Here is a 17,943-nt window from a genome sequence, read left to right on the forward strand (position 1 = left end):
CCACTCTTTGTGGATAAAATACGAGTCCTTTTAAAATAAATGAAAATAATAAATAAAATGTACTTTTTTAAAATAAGAGAAATTATGTGCAATGTTAAAAACCCTATTTGTTTACATTGTTACATTACTGTCCCTTTAAGAGTGATTATCACCACGCCCGTTCAGGGCTGCCATTTATGCCGCGTTCCATTTGTCCTCGGAAGTGGGGATTTCCCAGTTCCCAGTCGGAATTTTCAACTGGAATGCCCCTCGAAGTGGGATTTCCCACTGGGAAAGTGGGAGAGTCTTCACCACCCCCGAGTTCACATTCCAAGATGGCTGCCCCGGTTGTAAACAGTAGAGACAGAGAGCTCTGTAAAAAATTGTAGCACTTCATTCTAGTTTTGGTCACACTAAATCAGTTGTATACAAGTATTGTTCGGCATATATATGCTGCTATAGTGTAATTTACATTTTTCATGTGGTATATGCGAACTACAAACTTGTTTACCTACTTGTAACTGGAACGCTGATAACTCGGCTGTGACGTCATTCCCAGTTGCGAGTTCCGACTTCCGAGGTAAATGGAAAGCAGCATATCGCCACGCCCGTTCAGGGCTGCCATCTAGTATCTCATTGTGGCGATGCGCTTTTTTTTCCTGACCATCGCTGCTTGCCGTAGCACGCCTCCCTCCCACTCACGTCCTGTTCAAACACACGTGGATCTCTGTGACGCCAGGCGCTAACAACAATAACATGGCATGCAACAGGCTATCCTACGACGGCTGCAACTTCCTCCGACAGCGGCTGGTTTTATCCACGCTGAGTGGGAAATCTGTTAAGATAAGCAAAATACGGTGTCGAGAGGACGAGCCGGGGCTGCGCGGTGAGTTTAGTGTGAGTTTAGTCCGCATGTGGCGTCGTGGTTAGCTCGGTGCTAACGGGGCTAGCTGTTACGCAGTTGGGAGTGTGTTTAATCACCGCGAGTCAGAGGGGATGGAATGACCTGTACCAAGTATGAATGGAGGGGAAATATTCCCCAATAGTAGTAGATCGTTTAATATCGTTTATAGATCCGTCGGAAGTTTTGAAGATGAGATATGTGTTTTATTAAATAATAGTACTGGGATGATGTGAGTTATGTGTCTTCACATCAAAGTAGGGTTGCCAACTCCCTGAGAAATAAATAAGGGACACCTCATCGGCATCGATTTTTTAACTATCAGACTCGAACCTGAATTGAATTATATTCATATTTATGAATGCCATGAACACATGGGAAACAAATTATTATCCACCAATTCACTTTAATACAAAATAACAAAATGAACTGAATAAAATAAGTATCTTTCTTAAACAGAAACCTATCCTGCTTTAACTTAAAATTGTATACATTAATATAAAATAGAAAGAAAGCAGAACATCCATTCTGTAATAGTGCACATATCTAGTCCAATAACAAAAGTGCAATCAGAAAGTCTGTAGAAAACTTGTAAACCTATTTGTGCCTCAAAGGCCATGACTGTAGGCTGCAGTTGTAGTAAATCAGAAAAAAAACGTATGAACTCAACAGCTCAATGCCATTTTATAACTATTTTTTGACTCTCACGGTAATACGGGACAAAGGTTGGCAACCCTGCACCAGAGCCATGCAGTTAAATCACATGTTGTGTGATGGAGGAAAAGAATATTACATTTTAGTTCAAAAAGTGTTTGAGATAAAGTTATAGTTACTGTGGCATTGACAATTTTAGATATTTTACATTCTTATATTTTGCAGATTTTGAAGCAAGCTTCATCAGACTCCTCGATAAAGTCACCAATGGCTCCAGAATAGAGATCAACCAAACAGGTGAGTGTTAAAATGAGAACACTGTAGATTTGGCTTAGGCACTCTGTGGTTATCTAATAGACGTTTACTCTGAACGTATGTTATTGTACTATGTTGCACATATGAGGAATAAAAGTTTGCATCATTTCAAGTTTCAGTATATTACATATCAGTGTTTCATAATACTGGGCGTGAGGACTTGTTTTGGATCGTGTCTTACTGCTGCACACCTGATTCCAATTACTGTGCCATCATAGAGTTTCTGTAGAGCTTGATGAAAATCTAACGGGCAGATTCACTAATTTGACTTTGCTCTGTTGGAGCAGGAAAACATCAAAGTAAATGGATCTCAGGACCAGTATTGGAGGCTTTTTATCCACTGCAAGCTTCTAGTTTGTACCCGAGGTTGATGGTTCTAGGTTTAGTTTGTGTGCATCCTTTTCTTTTTTTAATGGTTGCTTTTAAACAAAAGATGAGTCCCTTTCTTTTTTTTTTTTACTTAAGAATCATGGTTATTAAAATCCAGCTATACATTACCTTGTCAGGATATTGGTCTCTGTTCATGTGTGTAGTTCTAATTTTCCATCATCTTTACTAAGACCTTTTTAGAAGCAGATAATATATTTGGAAAACTGGGTGTGGCATTTACATGTCATAGTTTGATCCAGTTTATAACCATGATGCTAGAAAACAAGAACGAATGGTTGATGATGGAAAAAAACTTGCTTTCAGATGCCTCTTGTATTCCTTGTGACAAGTCTGTTCACATTAGTTCTGTATAGACATTGTTATTGGTACCATCTGCTGGCTTGCAGACTCAATCTTCATGTGACTGTCTTTATTAGGTACTACGGTGTTTTACCAGCCCGGGTTGTTGTATGGAGGCTCTGTAGAACATGACTGCAACCCGCAGCGCTCCGTAGGATACTATCTGGAGGCTCTGCTCATGCTGGCTCCTTTCATGAAGACGTCTCTAAAGGCAACTCTCAGGGGAGTTACTAATGACCCCACTGACCCCACGGTGAGCATGCACACATAAATAACATCACAGCTGACTAGTACTAATACTCTTCATCTTTGTATTTGTATTTGTATTTATTTATTTAGCACAATTTTAAAAAAATAGTGCAAGGAGGGAACGAAGCCCAGAGGGCTTGTACAGAGTTCCACCCCCGTCATCTACTGTAAAAAGAAAATGAAATGTACAAACATAGGAAAACTCTATAAACATGAAAACAAAACAAGGATACATAATAGAGAATACATTGAAAAATTAGGACATGAGATGTTTTTTCAGCAATTTTTTGAAGGATATAAATGACAATGTGGATCAGAGACATATCTAAATTGTTCCAGAGTTTAGGACCTCTAAATGAAATATTAAACTGATGAAAAGATGTTCGACAGAAGGGTAAATGTAGGTTGACACTGTGTCTAGTTGAGTATGAATGCAAGTCAGATGAAAAACTAAAGAAATTATGAAAGGTGTCCGGAAGATCTTGCTTATTGTTGATAAACTTGTGCACAAATAAACATGAGTGAAAAACATTGAGTTTATGAATGGGTAATATAGAGTATTTTTTTAACAGAGGTGCGGATGGATTATGTCTATTGGACATAGAGATTGATCTCAGGAATCTCTTCTGGATTATCTGTCTTTGTCCTCCTGGTTTAGTTTACACTCCTATGTAGTTAAGTACAGTTGTAACAAATATAAACTACAGTTTGACACATGCATCGTAAGTTTGTTGCAGAGAAGAGATGCTAGATGTACAGAGTTTGAGAACCTGACAAAAGTCCAGGTTTTGCTTTAAGTTGTTTGATTATGTAGTCATTCACTTGGTTTGTTTTTTTGGAACCAAACCAATATTTTTGAGTCTTTGGAAATGCAGCTTTTGTCAGCATTATTTTACTGTCTTGCAGGTTGACTTGTTAAAGTCCACAGCCCTCCCTCTGATGAAGAGATTTGGGATTGATGGTGAGGGGTTTGAACTTAAGGTAAGGATGATGTGGTATCATAGGACAAGAATGAAGCTTTGGTTTTGTTTAGCACATGAACTGATGTCAATGTCCATTTATTATCTTTCTGCTGGTACTCCCTCAGGTGGTGAAGAGAGGGATGGCACCTGGTGGGGGAGGAGAAGTGGTTTTCACATGCCCTGTACACAGAACCATAAAGCCAGTCCAACTGACAGAGCCTGGCAAGATCAAGAGGATCAGAGGAATGGCGTATCCTTAGCAGTCTGAGGTCATATTTAATGGTTTGTCTGTCGGTACAGAAGTGTTAAACAAAGCCTTTTTACAAGTCCTATTGTATGTGATGGTAAGAATTTGGGGGCTGCAACTATCAGTTATTTTAATCAATAAACAATGCTTTTTGGCCTATATAAAATGTTAAAAATGCTGCTTATAAACCAAATAGCAGTGTCGTACCTGGAGGGCGGGTTGGAACGTGCTCCTAAAGGGGACTCTGTTGTTCTTCTGGGGGACTTAAAGCTTGTGTTGGTAAAGACGGTTTCCTGAAGGGTGTGATTGGGAGGAACAGCCTCTCTGATCTGAAACCCAAGTAGTGTTCTGTTGTTGGACGTCTGTGCTATTCAGTTAGTCTATAATGAAAACTATGAAGATGACACCAGGAGGATGATAATTTATTATTGTATCATTGGACATTCTAGACCAGGGGTCGGCAACCCGCGGCTCTAGAGCCGCATGCGGCTCCTTAGCCCCGCCCTAGTGGCTCCTGGAGCTTTTTCAAAAATATTTGGCTTTTTTTTCCTTTTTTTCGTGTCTTTTTCTTTTTTAAAAAATTTTTTTCTTCACTTTTTTCCCTTTTTTCTCGATATTTTGACTTTTTTTCTTGACATTCTGATTTTTTTCTCGATATTTCAACTTGAAATTTTGACTTTTTTCGCGACATTTCACATTTTTCGCGAAAATAAATCTCCCCCCAGTTCTAACTAATATAGAAACATGCAGCATGTGTTGCCTTCATTCTAAGGCTTATACAAGACTTTTCATTTTTTGCGGCTCCAGACATATTTGTTTTTTGTGTTTTTGGTCCAATATGGCTCTTTCATTATGTTGGGTTGCCGACCCCTGTTCTAGACGTTTGGGTGAAGATGGCTGATTACTTATATATTGGATCAGATGGTGGGAATAGATGCCTGATAGACCTAGGAGGCCCAAATGTATAGCGAGGGTTTGCTGGTAACATCTTTAACGCCCGCCTCTGGCAGCTCTTCAACCACATTTTCAGGGAAGAGAATGACTGACTGAGTCTGAATGGGAAATATGTTGTGTCTCCACTACCGAGGACACTGACTGAAGTTGTGGCCGCAAAGTTATTGGTGGTAATCCCTGAACCCGGAGGTGGACACTGTAGTGAGGGAGGCTGTCAAGTCTTACTAGTGTTTTGGGCTCTGGAGCCAGGTGATGGGTACAGACAAGTCAGTCAGACTGCAGTCAGAACAAAAACCCAGGTGTGGGGGGAGTTTGGAGAAGCTATGGAGACCGACTGACTTTCAGTCGACTCTGAGAAGGTTTTTGGGAACTGTCAGGTGTCTATAGAGGTTATGGGGCGCTGTTCACCTTGACCAGGGAGGTCAGTGAACCAAGGAAGGAATAGTTTTGATGATTATGTCAATCCAAGCCATTATATCCTCCCTAGCAGAGGCTGGATCTATGTACTCTGGAATAGGTTTGGTCATAATTAGAGCTGAGATCCCGAGGTATTTCAAAAGCTCCATTGTGGCAGGATTCAGGGGTTGGATGAGATTTGCTCCGATTTCCTTGAGGCTCTGGATGTTGTGAGGCTGTTATGGTTGACATACCTGTAACATTACATGGATAAGGGGGGGCAGTCTCTTTAGATTGTAAACTGGTGGTCTTCTGCTTTCTTTGTAGTAGTTTGCTGCCAAGTGTGAAGTGTCAGAAATGAAAATCAGCACCTCCAAATATAAGCTCAAGGTTCTCAGAGCGGGAGATTGACGAGGAGATCGGCGTAGCATCTGCGGTAATGTGGATCCTGTACCACTCTGTTGTGGCCATCAGGGATCAGAGCCAAAAGGTGTGGCCTGTTACTTATAGGTTGATCCATGTTCCTACCCTCACCTGTGGGTAGTGATTGAAATAATGTTGCAGGTGGCTGAAATGAGTTTCTGTTGTAGGATGCCTGGACAATGTTTTAGTGATGGGGAAGAAGTTCAGTCACCCAGGAGTGACTTAGAGCAGCGGTCCCCAACCTTTTTTCAATGGAGCCAGCCGGGCCCCCCGCCCCGTACGTACTAGCAGCAAAAGAGTAAAGTTATTCGTTACAAACCTTTAATTGAAAAAAAATTAACATTAATTATGTTTTTTTCATACATTTCTCTTTGGTTTACCCTGTACTTTGTTTTTCTCACCTTCCTTTTGTGTCACCAATGTATAAAATGCACACCAAAAATAATTGCAAGGACATAAAAATATTTCTGAAATTTTTTTTTAACATTTTTCCTTTAAAAACCTGTCAGAGTAATAGTATGATTAAATGTTGAATAATAATGATATAATAATACATTTTTAAGTTTTTATCCTGATAAATAACTCAGTATTTTAAAATGACCAAAATATATTTTCAAGTGGGTTTATACAGACTTGGATTACTGTATTCCATTAGGTGTGTTATTATGATTTTTTTATTTATTTAACATGTGTAAATATAATTTTTACAACTGCATATCCTCAAAGCAGACAAAGTTTCGCTCCCCCCCAGGGGGGGCCTGGACCCCAGGCTGGGAGACACTGACTTAGAGAACATACAAACTTCCACTGGTAAATGGTTTGTTGGAGATCCTTAATGTGTTAAGATATTCTGTGCGAGTATCTCCTCAGATGGGCAACATGATTGTTGAGGCTGCCAGGAGTGTCCTCAACCAGTTCATCCCCGACATTTACATCTATACAGACCACATGAAAGGACTCAACTCTGGCAAGTGAGTATCTGCACATGTTTCAAGCTACCAAGACTGTGGGATATTGTGTTTCAGCCTGTCTCAAAGCGTTGTTACGGTAGGACAATAATTAAATGTGACTTTCAGGTCTCCAGGGTTCGGTCTGACATTGGTGGCAGAAACACTGAACGGCTGCTTCCTCAGTGCAGAAATGTCATCCACGCCACAGGGACAGGGAGAGCCCATATTACCAGGGACCCTTGGCAAAAATTGTGCCAAACTACTTTTGGAAGAAGTGTATAGGGTAAGTGATTCAAATATTAACACAAACAGTAAAGTGTATAAGCAGTACACACAGATGGGGCCCTGGATAGCTCAGATGGTTGAGCAGGCGCCATTTATAGAGGCTACAGTCCTCGTGCGGGCAGTGTAGGTTTGAGTCCCAGCCTGTCTACCTATTTTCATAATAAAGGCCACTAGTGCCACAATAACCTTTGGTTTTAGACATGTCTTTTTGATTATATTATTGGTTTATTTTAGCAGCTCTTCCACTACTTGCTATTTTGTTTCATTCTGAAGTTTGAATCGATATGAAATGGAGGCTTACAGTAGAAATTTACATTTTCATGTAAAATTTGATACATGCTTCAAAAGTCACGGGATGATGATCTTAAAACATCAAGATTGTGGGTTGATCAAAATAATTGTCTGAGATATAAAATATGAATGGGTAATTAAACCCCCCAGTTGGGCATTCACAGCCATTTACCCACTAGTAGTAGATTAGATTAGATTAGACCCCCCCCCCCCCCAAGAGTGATGTTTTTCCAAAGTATTACAAATCTATCCAGGATCATTTTGTTTAAATGTGAATTTGCAAACAAGTCACAGTTACATTGTATTCATGTTGAAGTAATACACTGTCTGTGGCTGTAACACTACAGAAAAACTGAGAAGTGTCTGTCAACAACTTAACCCATAAAGCAGATGGCATTCAAAATTCCAGCCACGTGCTGCAACATTTGCATAGTTCAAACATTCAAAGTGGTTTTCTGACTGCACTGTCTTTCCAACACATCAAAGATTAACAGAATTAATTTGCAATAGGTCCAACTTGTTGATCGATCTTGATTTGGTTTTGTACGATGGAATACAATGTTGCAAATGTAAAAAGTAAATGTCTTAAACAATACCAGTGCTAATGGTTAAACGGTTCCTAGAAATGCTATGCTTGTGACAGCTTTTACCAGTCCAAAACGAAATGGAAGGAAGATATTCCTAACATGGAAGTTTTCTGGTTTTTCATATCACATGGTAAATCGTCAAAACTTAGAACCATAAACTAAAGAACCTAATGGCATGGGAGTAATGTCTCCTTGTGACTTGGAGTCAGAAGCAGCATTTTGTAATTCCAAAACCACAGCTTTAAAACGGGTAATAACGCTGCTTTATGTGACAAGACGTGGATCTGGTGGAAGGAGATTTAATCAATGTTTATCAGCAAAGACGTGGCACCCATTTAGTTCAAAGCCCAACATCAGTAAGACATTTGGTAATCACTCAGTTGCTGGTGGTTTTGTGGAGGTAGTGTTGCACATTTCCTGCAAACGTTCTGTGATTGCATAAGCTGGTGACACTCAATATGTTGTAGGGCTTTTTTTATTTATTACCATTTGTAGTTTGCAATTTGTCGTGGTGGTTTTTTACAGTTACATTTGGTCTTAACTCTCCGATGCTTGGTTAAAGCTTTTATTACTGAAGGCTAATCTAATGCTGAAGAATATGCAGTCTGTTCCAGGATTGGGAAAAGTGGAATTCTCAGGGAATGTCTGACATGCATGACCAGATCATATTAGTATCCCTTCATTCAACAGTTGCTCTCCTTGTATCCCTTCTTTTCTGGGGAATGAACCTTGTCTGCAAGTCAGTGCAAAAGCCATTTGTGGGCAGAGCCACAATGTAGAGGAGATGGAGGGTACATGCACTTTTGATGCATTTTCTCCAGTTTCATGGGGTGTATCCTTATTTGTTGGATGAAGGCAGTTAAGGAGAATTAATTCAATATTGAAGTAGTTTGTCGGACAGGGGACTGGGCCTGAGTGATGCAACTAAAATGTGCGTTTTTAAAATATTTGGGATGAATATCGACTTAGATTTTTTTTTTCATATTTAAATCGGCTCAGATTTAAGTAACAATGTTCAGATGTTCATAATCCACTGGTCAGGTCATGTACATAATCCATTTAATCTCTGGGATGTACAAATGTTTAGGCTGAGAAGTCGAATCTGCTGAAGTGTTTTGTACATTGAAAAATGTGAAATTTAAACTTATTTAAAAAATAATTCTCACCCACCTGGGAGAGGGCGTGCAAAATGTTTCATGAATCAGTCTTTCCACTTATATTGTAGCTGTGATCACATTTTTTTATTTTTATTTTGCTGTGTATTACTGTGGGCACAGATCCTCACATGGTCACACAGGTAAAACAAGCAACTTCAACAGAATATGTACAATGAGATTCTGTGTGTTCAGTGCGCCTCCACATGTGTCTGCCTCTCAGCCCTCTCATCGAAGCCATGTGAGTCCAGTTAGCTGGTCAGGGTAGTGCTGATTAACTCTGAAAGAGGAATATTGTTGATCATTCTTCTTAACGCCAACCAACGGAGCGGAGCTAACATTTCTCTTTAGCTGACTTAGATGGTGGTGAGTTCAGAAATCCTTACTTATTACGTTTTTGTCCCTGGTTTTTAATACGATGGGCTTCCATGAGGGGAAGGTAGTCTCATCAGCCAAGCCTGGATACTCAATATTTGAATAACTGCTTATTTTAATACACAACGGCAGCTGGAGGACAGAGCAACTGCAACATTCAAGCGAGATAGCACTAGAATAGAAGGCATGTGTACGCGGAGAAATGTGGAGGATTTTATATTTAAGGACATGTATGGGAGCTTTCTGTGTGTGATTTTGTTTGTTTTATGGTTAATGAGTACAGTTTTCTAGTAGTCAACCAAAGCTGCACCATGGACATCTTGTTTGTGAAGCAGAGTCAACCAGTTACAGGAGCCCATGTAAGTGCTTAAGGTTTAACGCTTTAGCTTTATTTTCTGGGGATTTGTTGTTTTAATAATCAGTGGTTATTAACACTGATGTCAACTTGGATTCCAAGGAGAAATCTCTTACTTTAAATCCATTTAATTGGTTGTAGCAAAACAAATGCATGTAAAATGCATAATTCTCTTTATTTTTGTATTGAATACCTTGTTCGTATGAATTTATTTCCCTGTTAAAACTTCTGGGGTTTAGGCATTTTAAAGCTGTGTTGTTCTTTTGGCTTTGTTCGAGGAGATAACTCTTCGTTCATAGGATTCAAGGGACTTTTCCACGAAGCCTTGTCATCAGGCAAGGCTTTGCGGTGGCGGCTGGTCTCTTAGGGCATCTTGGCTGCCTCAAAGTGATGGGTTGAAAGTAGCTGCTGAGAGTTGTTACTACATGTCTGTAATACAGTCAAGTGGAAAAATCTGAGCCTGATAGAAGATAGTTTTTTTTTTTTGGATCGATCAATTTTTATTATTTTATTTATTTAAGTTAAGGGTCTTGGACACAAGTTTCTCAAAAGGTAACAGATGTATTGTTTTTTTTATTTTTTATTGTTTTTTTTACTGGTGCTGTTTTTTCTTATTTAAAAAAAAAAAGTCCTGTTTTACTGCTAATAATTTTGAAACCTCATAGTAATGTTGTTTTATCAAGGTCATATAAGTTGAACCTCAGGACGTGTTTTGGGGCTTACGAAGCTTGCTGATGAGACGCATGCAGCTGTGGAGGGAATTTAGTTAAACCCAGACTCAACAATATAAACAGTGTTGCCATAGTTCCACTATGAATTCAGTTATGTAATTGAATCATTATTCTGCTGACGAGCCACTGTGTTGCCAGATTACTGCATTTCTGGCCCACACGAGTACGTTGTGAGATCAGATCCACAATGCAATATGGTGATTATTTTAAGCTGTAGGCCTACAACAGATTAATGGTGGACGTTTTTCGTGAAAATTGTTAAATTCAAAGTGAATTTTGTTTTTATTTTGTCTTCAAGGGTAAAAGTTGCATTTTGTCTTTTGAATCAGGACCTAAGATGGTCAGTCACAGAGTTGGTCTGTGTTTTTCTCTTCTAAACATCTCCCCCTCTATGACGCACTTTGTTGTTGTGTTTTTTTTTTTTTTAAATACTGGAAACCATGATCATTTCACTGTTATAGGGTGGCTGTGTGGATTCAACCAATCAGAGCCTGGCGCTGCTCCTGATGACCCTTGGCCAACAGGATGTGTCAAAGGTTCTGCTCGGACCCCTTTCACCATACACGTAAGCCACCGTCATTCAGCACTCGACTAACAGATGGACCATTCATATGCTTGCTCACGGAGGACAAATGTAACATGGCCTCAGTCTTGTATTTAGTTGGGTGACTTGTTTCTCCTCTCTTCCAGTTACTACTGCTCTTTTCCTGTGTCTAGCATGATTTTCTCCCCACGTAACTTGGATTTAATGTTTACAGCACACAAGCAACTGCAGTTTCTACGGTTTGTTGCGAGAGCACGACTGCAGTGACAAAGACTGTGTGGTATATTTTGCAAAGTGAAAATGCAAATTAGCTTCCATATCAGAAATGTTATGGCCGGATGGTAAACCTCACATGAGCATCTTTTTCCAATCAGTCCTGAGTAAGGAGTGAACTATGAACTGTCCATTTTCAGTTATCATGGTACCGGTGCTGTGTCGTTCTCAAGTACAGTACTATGATAACTGAAGATTGGCAGTGCCATCTCAGATCAGTCTTCCTTTTACACAGGTAATGTCTAAGACTGAAAAATATGTGTGTGTTTTTATCGCAGTCACTTCAGACAGAGACTTGGGGTCTGTTGCTGTGGGGCTCCATGATTTTATTTGGGTGTAATATGTTGCATATCGGTTTTAGGATTGTGATACTTGAAACACAAAGCAAGATTATACGCAAAAAAAAAAGCATGCATAAAAATAAAACCATCTCCCATCTCTCTCCAGGACTGCATTCCTCAGACACATCAGAGATGCCTTCCAAGTTATGTTCAACATTGAGATCCAGAAGCCTTTAGAAGATGAGAGGAAGGGTGGAGACAAAATACTGATGACCTGTGTTGGAGTTGGATACAGCAATATTAACAAAACTATTAAATAAAATATTTTTATATCAATGCTGTGATGTCATTGAGTTTTTATTCACACCAAGTAAAATGCATTTTTTTTTATCAAAGTTTGATATGCATATTTTTAATGGATGTTTTACAGGTTGTAAAAACAACATTTTGAACACAAAAGCTACTGTATATTACTGGAATTTCACATTATAAGGCATCAGTATTTAAATCAATTTATTATTATTATTGGGATGGATGGCAGCTAGCCTGTTCCATCTTCTTTGGTGAAAAGCTGAACGTCACAACGCGGGAATTAGTCCTCTTGGCCACACAGCTGCTTCAGGGCGTCACCATAGCTACCAGACACCTCGGCCTGTACAAATGAGAACATAAAAGCAGGAATTCCTTTATTAGTCCCACAGCAGGGAAATTCGCAGTGTACAGCAGCAAAGGGGATAGTGCAAAACAAGAGGCATCGATAGAAATAATACAATAATAATAGAGTATGACTCTGCAAGCTTGTAAACTGACCTCCAGGTGGGAGTAGAGGGAACATCCAAACATCTTTTTGTATTCTGCTCTGATGTCCAACAAATCAATTTCAGAGCGATTGACGAGTATCCTGGTCAGCGTTGACTCCGTGGTCCCTGCACCCTGAATGAAGAGCAAATATGATCATTGATCCACAATGAAACAAACAAAAGTCCACTTTTGTGTTTCTATGTTGGCATTGTTAGCATATAGTTTGGATACTATGGAACACAAATGATATACTGTACATTTTAAGTCTACCTTATGATTACTATGACAATGGGAAAGTGGTATACAAATGGGAGCTTTCATAAGTCTCAGTATTATGGACGCCTGTTTGAATTTAGGGTCTTATTCTGGGTATTACTAATACTCAAAATTCACAGAAGCTGAGGAGTAGAATAGAGTATGGGGGAGTAGGTTTCAATGTTGTTTTTTCTGAATTGAGATGGACAATGTTTCACAAATATCTCAAATGAAGAACCTGGAGAGCTGCTGAGGACAAAATGGGATTGTTTTTTTGAATCTACTGAGTTGCACGAGTATCCAGTACCCCAGTACCTGGCTTTTGTTTGTGTCGTGATTGCAGATGGGGCAGCAGGAATTAACGCAGGAAGGTTTGTAGTACTTGGAAGTAACAGATTACATAACCATCCACATGTGACATAAAACTAGGGCCTCAAGAATCCCCCCCCCCCCCCCCCCCCCAACACTAAAGTAAAATGATCAATGCAGAAACTTTGGCAAGTGGGTATCTGCACACAACTGTTTTCGTTAACACACAAGGCAAAAAACGAACACAATGTTGGTAAATATATACACCCCACTTCAGAAGCTAGCACTTTAACCATTTTAGCTAAATTTACTTTAAAACATTGCATCTTAAACAAAGCTTTAACAAAACATGGCAGAGTGACGCCCCTTGTTTTGCCTGTTTCAAAGATTAACCAGATCTCAGGTGATTGTTGCTGGAAATAATCTTTCTGTATTGGGAGCGGACGTTTTTGTTAGTATTATTGTCAGCATTTCCATTTTCTTTTTTTTTTGGAAGAAAAATAGAAAAGAAAGGAAATGTTTACTTTAAAGCAACCATTAACACAGCTACCGTAAAAGATACAACAAACAGAATCATGTGTGCGTCTGCAGAGTCCCAGTTGGTTTGGACAATTGAACACTGACATGTTAGAAGTCAAAGCTGCAGCAATAAAAGCATGGCTTAACATTCCCTTCCACACCAGCGATGATCACTACAGTCAGCTGTGGATAGAAGGGATACGATCCAACCTAACAATGTTGATTTCATTGACATTGTTATGGAAAAAACTGCTGAACCTCTTTAATATGTTGTTTCCAACTAGGTGAATAACTGGACTGAAAACTGAGTGTCTAAGTTACCAAGAATAAGACTTGAGAAATGGTTCACATCAGGCGTCTCGATCCAGAATGACGATGAAACAGGAACATACTGATTTTGAAGCGTAGCGGATGATACATTGTAGTAGACAAAACATTGGTGTTCCCACCGCTAATCTTTGTTTGGGCAGAACACTAGTCTGCACCTGTAGTTGGCCAAGGCTATATTCTGAGGTCTCAGCAGTTTTGTTTTCATCAAGTATGGGAAACACTTTCTTCCCATCACAGACATGCTTGTTGTGCTGAACCTCCAAGTTAAGGACAAATTGTTAATTTTACCTTCATGCTCTTGAAAAGCCTCTCCGCGAAGTATGCAGGAACGCTCTTCACACACTTGACTAGACAGAGAAAAAAATTAGATATTTATATGTTGAATCAGTCTTAGGTGGAGGCAAAGATAAAAAAAAAGTACTTGTAAGTAACATGTAAGAATCAAAAGCAAACTGACAAGAATGTATTTTTCTTACCAACAGCCACGAGGAGTTTCTCCAGATCTCCAGACATCTCACTCTCAATGCTTTCCTGCAGAGTTGTCTTACTGATATTCTTGTACTCCACCAGAGCTACCAGAGTAAAAGTGAGATTTGAGTGCGACATTATTAGGAGTTTTTTTTCCATCTTTTTTTAATTCCGGCATTCTTGCTGTGGCAAGGTTTGGCTACTGCTGGTTGGTCAAAATAGGCACCAATACCAATACCAAAACACCAATATGATGTTGATGATCCCCTGACCTGGCTTCTATTATGAATTAATAGATTCAAATTTGGCTTTTATTTGAAATATTTTGATATGAATCCTGTGTACTGTGTTTCAGATATCCCTGATATCCAAAAGGCAAGTAGTAATAACATACTGAACATTTAGTGCTATAAAAGAGATTAGACACATTTTTTTGTAATGGATGGGAGTAAATGTAGCTCCTGTTGTTCCCATACAGCTTCTTTTTTGATTGGTTATTTCACAGTCATTTCTGGAAGTGTTTTTGAGCAATACAGTTGAATTTAAATCAAATGTGTTGCAGGGAAATCTGACAACCAGAAGTCCATTGCAATACAAGACAGATTTTCAGCATTGTCTCATGTGCAGAGATTTCTTCAGATTCCTCTAAAATGTGTGTGTGTATGTATATGTATATATATATATATATATATATATATATATATATATATATATATATAAAATACACTTTGAGAAACATCAAATAAAAATATTGGTTTATGAGATTTACAAACCGTTATGCTCTATTTTAATTTGCATTTTGCAGAGCATATGACATTTAGTTGTCATGTAGGTCTACAGTATTGACACTAAGCAAAGTTTTGAAGCTTCTTTCTTTAGCATCTTAGAAAAATCGACCAGCACTTAAATGCTTCCTGGTAATTTCACTTAATTTCCTTCTTGAGCAAAAATGACTATTTGACTTCACCCACAATCAACATATTGTCATTAACATTGTTAGCATGACAGGGTACTGACATTCGTGCATACTTCATAGCATTACTACTCCCTAGTATCTTCATAGAGCTGCTAACATTACTGTAAACATCTTAATATTGATTTATTACTATTTTTAAATACATTAAAAATATCGGCAGCTACAGCCAACTCACTTTGGCCGAGCTGAGGAACACTCCTGGTGCAGAGGATGTCAATAAACTTGTCTTCATCTGTCCCCCACTTCTTCTCTCCTGCTTCATACAACGCCTGTGTGAAATAAGTGCAGACACACATAGTAGCAGTCAAATATGCCGGCACAGGAGACTTCACTAAAAGCGGGACGAGGTTATATATCAAATTTACACTGAGAGCAGGTCCATACATGCATCAGTCAGTTAGGTGACAAATGCCCATCAAGTAAAAACCGAGCTAAAAATGACTAACTACTGTGTCTGTCTGACAATAAAGCCTTTGCACTATTTACAATGTTTGTATAAAGTACTAAAATTAAGCTTTAATGAGCGACGGGTCTTGTGGAGACACTGTTCCCAATGAAATGACGAGTGAAACGGATCAAATGTAAAAAGCATTGGCACCTTAGCATCTGCTTTAGCTTTGGCAGCATCCACACTGGTGGTCTCATCTCTCTTCCCCTGTGAGGATGACAGAAGATCATAGATTATCATGAAAAATTAATAGACAATTACATTTAGAATTTCCTCACAGATTAATCTCATACTCTGAATCTAATATCCTGAATCCCACCATAATCCATTTTAGATAGATAATGTGACTAACTGTAATACAATTATAATTACAGTCTGTTTGAAAATAGTTGTCTTCACTATTAACCCCTCAAACTAATGAATTAGTATAATATACTGAATTTCAAGACTTTGTTACCAGCTAATGACTTAGAAAATGAATATGAAATAATTCTTACTGAGATTTTTCGTTTTATTGACTTTGTGGATATGAATAAATAAAGGTGTTTGAGATATCATATGACTGCGCCAACAATACATTTCATTCTCATTGTTTTGGATAGCATTTCCACAGCACTATTTCAGTGCAATGTATAGTACCTCAGCCAAGGTCAGGAGCGCTTTGCCATAATCACCAGCTACGTCACTCTTCAGATCATGAATCATCAATCTTCCAGTCTCTTGAAAATGAGAGCAGAATAGAGTAATATGCTACACACATAAGATAAGATAAGAGAAGATAATCCTTTATTTTCTCCCTCAGTGGGGAAACTTATTTTGTTGGCAGCAGTACACTTAGCACACACATGCAGGGGAGGGGTAAAAAGAGACTAAAAAGTAAAAAATATATATAAAATATGTATAATTACAGAAATATGAGCAGTATATACAGGAGATTGAAAGAAAAGAGACAGTGCAAACAAAAGCAGGTAGAGTGTGTGTGAGGTAGAATGGCAGATATTGCACATATGATATTGCACATCTTATGTTATTGCACAAGTTATTGTCCGTTGGCTACTGAGAGCAGGCCTGGTTGTAAAGTCTGATGACAGCGGGGAGGAAGGACCCGCGATGCCTCTCAGTGGTGCATCGCGGGTGACGAAACCGGTCACATTACATCACAAAGAGTTGCAGATTATTTCAAAGAAGTTTCAGAAGCTAAATCAGCTCTGAGTTAAAGTTTCCTACCTTCCAGGTATGCTTCAGACATGGCTTTGATCTGCCTGTTGGATCTCGAAGCAAAGATTTCTGTGAGTGTACTCTCAGTGGTGCCGGAACCCTGTTTGTGAAAGGTTATATTAACCAGATCTGTTAAGTGAAATCATTAATTTTTTTTATAATTACCATTTAAAACACTTAAGTATACCGGCCAACACAGTTTACAAAAGAACGCCCCAGACACCAGTTCAGATTCATACAAGATGCTATCTGGTTGGTCATTATTCCATAAATCTCACCTTTATTGCTCCAGTGACTTCATGACAGTCATAGAGAGCAGGAGGTGTTATCAAGGCAACCAGCAAGTCCTCAAAGTCTCCATGAGTATCACCCTCCAGGTCGCCTACTAATGTCTAATTGAGGAACACAAAAAACTCTAATCAGTGTATCTGTTTACAACAAAATGACAAATTACATTTATTAGTAAGTCATTTCAAGTACCCTGCCTGTGGCTTTCTCATAGGCCTTGGCGATGAGCTGACGCTGAGCATTACTTCTTTGGGTCAGCACGTCGACGAGTGTCTTTTCTGTTGTACCTATGATAGAGGAAGAAAAGCAACACTGCGTTTTTACATCCTTAGAAATAAAGTAGTAAAAACATGTATGATCTTTTGCATTGCATACCATCAAAACAACAAGTGAAATAGAGTTATTTACTTACTTAATTGTTATATAGTGTACTTATTAGCTTACCAAGACCCTCAATGGCATTCTTCAGCGCAGACACGTCTTCTTCCACTTTGAAACCTGCCTTTTCCTTTATAGTTCCTCTTGTATTAGACTGGCAGACAGAAACAAACTCATCAACAATAATAATAATAAAAAAACACACATACACTGGGCATGTGCTCGAGAGCATATCATTTGTTTTGATGCTTTAGAAATGGCACCATCTTAATGGTATATATTCAAGCATTAACAATCTTCATTAAGTGATAATGGTAA

General features: G+C 38.8%; 2 protein-coding genes across 2 annotated transcripts in view; one reads left to right on the forward strand and one right to left on the reverse strand.

Moving 5' to 3' along the window:
- The first annotated feature begins 683 nt into the window (after window positions 1-683).
- Window positions 684-11,971, forward strand: rcl1 (RNA terminal phosphate cyclase-like 1). The gene is made up of 9 exons (XM_061734306.1): window positions 684-865; window positions 1,760-1,831; window positions 2,656-2,831; window positions 3,734-3,808; window positions 3,915-4,039; window positions 6,655-6,780; window positions 6,886-7,042; window positions 10,999-11,102; window positions 11,802-11,971. Exons 1-9 carry the CDS (start codon window positions 736-738, stop codon window positions 11,953-11,955), a joined length of 1,119 nt encoding a protein of 372 aa, XP_061590290.1. The 5' UTR covers window positions 684-735; the 3' UTR covers window positions 11,956-11,971.
- The window catches only part of anxa3b (annexin A3b), a 6,951-nt gene continuing 668 nt past the window's right edge, over window positions 11,661-17,943 (reverse strand). Inside the window, exons 4-14 of the mRNA XM_061734307.1 lie at window positions 17,692-17,779; window positions 17,440-17,534; window positions 17,238-17,351; window positions 16,969-17,059; window positions 16,381-16,460; window positions 15,892-15,948; window positions 15,469-15,562; window positions 14,326-14,421; window positions 14,138-14,196; window positions 12,446-12,568; window positions 11,661-12,287 (exon numbers count right to left, since the gene is read on the reverse strand). Of these exons, the coding sequence (XP_061590291.1) occupies window positions 12,228-12,287; window positions 12,446-12,568; window positions 14,138-14,196; window positions 14,326-14,421; window positions 15,469-15,562; window positions 15,892-15,948; window positions 16,381-16,460; window positions 16,969-17,059; window positions 17,238-17,351; window positions 17,440-17,534; window positions 17,692-17,779 (957 nt within the window). The 3' untranslated portion in view covers window positions 11,661-12,227. The remainder of the gene's footprint in view (window positions 12,288-12,445; window positions 12,569-14,137; window positions 14,197-14,325; window positions 14,422-15,468; window positions 15,563-15,891; window positions 15,949-16,380; window positions 16,461-16,968; window positions 17,060-17,237; window positions 17,352-17,439; window positions 17,535-17,691; window positions 17,780-17,943) is intronic.

The sequence above is a fragment of the Cololabis saira genome, chromosome 11, assembly GCF_033807715.1.
Source record: "Cololabis saira isolate AMF1-May2022 chromosome 11, fColSai1.1, whole genome shotgun sequence".
Lineage (NCBI taxonomy): Eukaryota > Metazoa > Chordata > Actinopteri > Beloniformes > Belonidae > Cololabis > Cololabis saira.